This window comes from Nycticebus coucang, chromosome X (genome assembly GCF_027406575.1).
Source record: "Nycticebus coucang isolate mNycCou1 chromosome X, mNycCou1.pri, whole genome shotgun sequence".
NCBI classification, from domain to species: domain Eukaryota; kingdom Metazoa; phylum Chordata; class Mammalia; order Primates; family Lorisidae; genus Nycticebus; species Nycticebus coucang.
The window spans coordinates 11794305-11796438 of record NC_069804.1 but is presented as its reverse complement, the minus strand read 5'-3'; the positions used below and the strand labels follow the sequence as shown (position 1 = coordinate 11796438).

Sequence of the window (2134 nt, the reverse complement as noted above, 5' to 3'; positions counted from 1 at the left end):
AACTAGCTGGGTTTTGTGGTGGGTGCCTGTAGTCCTAGCTACTCAGGAATTTGAGGTTGCTGTGAGCTATGACACCAAGGCACTCTACCTAGGGCAACAGAGTGAGCCTCTTGTCCCTCACTCCAAAAAACAAAAAATAATAATCAGCCACTATCCCCTTGTTTACTTAATAATAATTAGTCACTGTTCCCTTGTTTGCTTTTCTTTCTTTTTTTTTTTTATGGAAGTATTTTTATTTTTACTGTCCAGATTGTGTAACATAAGGGCCAGAACTTTGTCCCAGACTCTATTTTATAAATTCTCAATTGGCTGGTGAGGCCAATAGGGATATTTCTTCTTGTCTAATGTGGTTTCTAGGAAGGCTTCATTCAAATCCTCAATGGTCATCTGCTCAAATGGAATCATGTTCCTCATTTTTTCCAGCTGTTTCTCATATTCCACAATCCTGTTCTTTGAGAGAGGCACAAACTCAGCACAACTTTTCACATCTTCTTTTTCTTCAGCATCCAATAGGGCAGTGTATTTATCCTCTGGTACAGGAATCTTCAGGACAGTAAACTTCTTCTCAAAGTCATCCACCAAGCCTGCCTTGGCCACATTGGCCTTGTAGTAAGCCCAGTCAATAGCTGGTGGATTCTCAGGTAGAGTAGCCAACCTGGAGGTGAGGGTCTCATTCCAAGATTTTAGGGAATTAGCAATAGCCTTTTGATTTTGGGGTATGATCTCTCCAAAAGCTACCCAGTCAATAGCTTTTAGAGCAAGTTTTCGCCCAGCCATCTTGAAATCCTTCACCGACCCCGACAGCCACAGTCCACAGCAGCAAGTCTGCTCGTTTGCTTTTCAACACTTGCTGCTCTGGCGTTGCACAGCTATTAGTTGTAAAGATTTCTAACTTTCTCCACATAGCTGGTAGTTGTTTTTTGTTTTTTTTTTTGAGACAGAGTCTCAAGCTGTTGCCCTGAGTAGAGTGCTGTGGTGTCATACCTCACAGCAACCTTCAACTTGGGCTCAAGCAAAAACTGAGGCCTCAGTTTTTTCTATTTTCAGTAGAGATTGGGTCTCACTTTTGCTCAGGCTGGTCTTGAACTCGTGAGCTCAAGAAATCCACCTGTCTCAGCCTCACAGAGTGCTGGGATTACAGGCATGAGCCACCGCACCTGGCCTCATATAGCTGGTAGTTGTAAAGCTTCATAACTTTTTTCCATAGATAGTATCACCTTTTGGAACCCTAAAGGTAGTTTCTAAGCCCTGCATTCCAGTGTATTGGCTAACCTGCTCAGATCCACAGCTCATACTAAGAAACAGACTCCACTGAAATCGTGACCTTAGGAGCTGAAACAAAACAAGATGATTTCCAGGGTCCTATAATGATGTTCACACTCCCATAATTTTGCCCCAAACTTAGCCAATTAGCAAACCTAGTTACCTAATCCCCTGCCTGTCAAACTACACTTAAAAACCCTGCCTCCCAAATTCTCAGAAAGGCAGAATTGAAGAATTGCTCCTGTCTCCCCATTTAGTGCTATGCGCAATAAACTCTTTCTCTGTTGTAAACCCTGCAGGTACCCTCTGGGTATGGGCTTCCTCTAAGATAGTGGGCCGATGAACCTGGCTGGGCAGCAACAATTTCCTGAACTCCTTCATAGTCATAATGAAGACACTGACCTGAGTGTTCTGCCTTTATTCTGGGTGGTAAGGATCAATGATCTCTTTTCCTGGGTGGCCTCTTTGATTTATGGTCCTTGTCCACAGAAGAGGGGAAAGTAGACTCCCCTTCATTAAAACAAGGGGGTGGAGGGAGGCTGGCCTTATCATCTTGGAGGCTTTGGGGTCAGGCCCAATTAAGCTTAGATCTCAGCTCCACCACTCACTGCCTGGGCCTTTGTAAAACTTACTACACTTATCTGTGAATCAGTGTTAAAAAGATCTTCCACTCCAGTTTGCTGAGAAAATGAAATGAGAATTGTTTTAAAAGTAAAATGCTTGGTAAATCATGGATGATGTAATAAGGTCATTAAAGGTCTAGGAGGCCATACAAAGGAGAATGCAGTTTCATAACAATAATTAGACAGCCTTGGATTCGCCCAGTAGAGATCTTACAAAGCCTTTATAAACATAAAAATGTAGTGTTGAA

General features: G+C 42.7%; 1 protein-coding gene across 1 annotated transcript; it reads right to left on the bottom strand.

The window, feature by feature from the left end:
* Positions 1-228: 228 nt before the first annotated feature.
* LOC128577482 (ATP synthase subunit d, mitochondrial-like) lies at positions 229-819 on the bottom strand. The gene has a single exon (XM_053579717.1). It carries the CDS (start codon positions 775-777, stop codon positions 292-294), a length of 486 nt encoding a protein of 161 aa, XP_053435692.1. The 5' UTR covers positions 778-819; the 3' UTR covers positions 229-291.
* Positions 820-2134: the final 1315 nt, after the last annotated feature.

Bases quoted from the DNA above. Each gene is read 5' to 3' on its own strand.
- LOC128577482 (XM_053579717.1), bottom strand. From the start codon at position 777: ATGGCTGGGCGAAAACTTGCTCTAAAAGCTATTGACTGGGTAGCTTTT.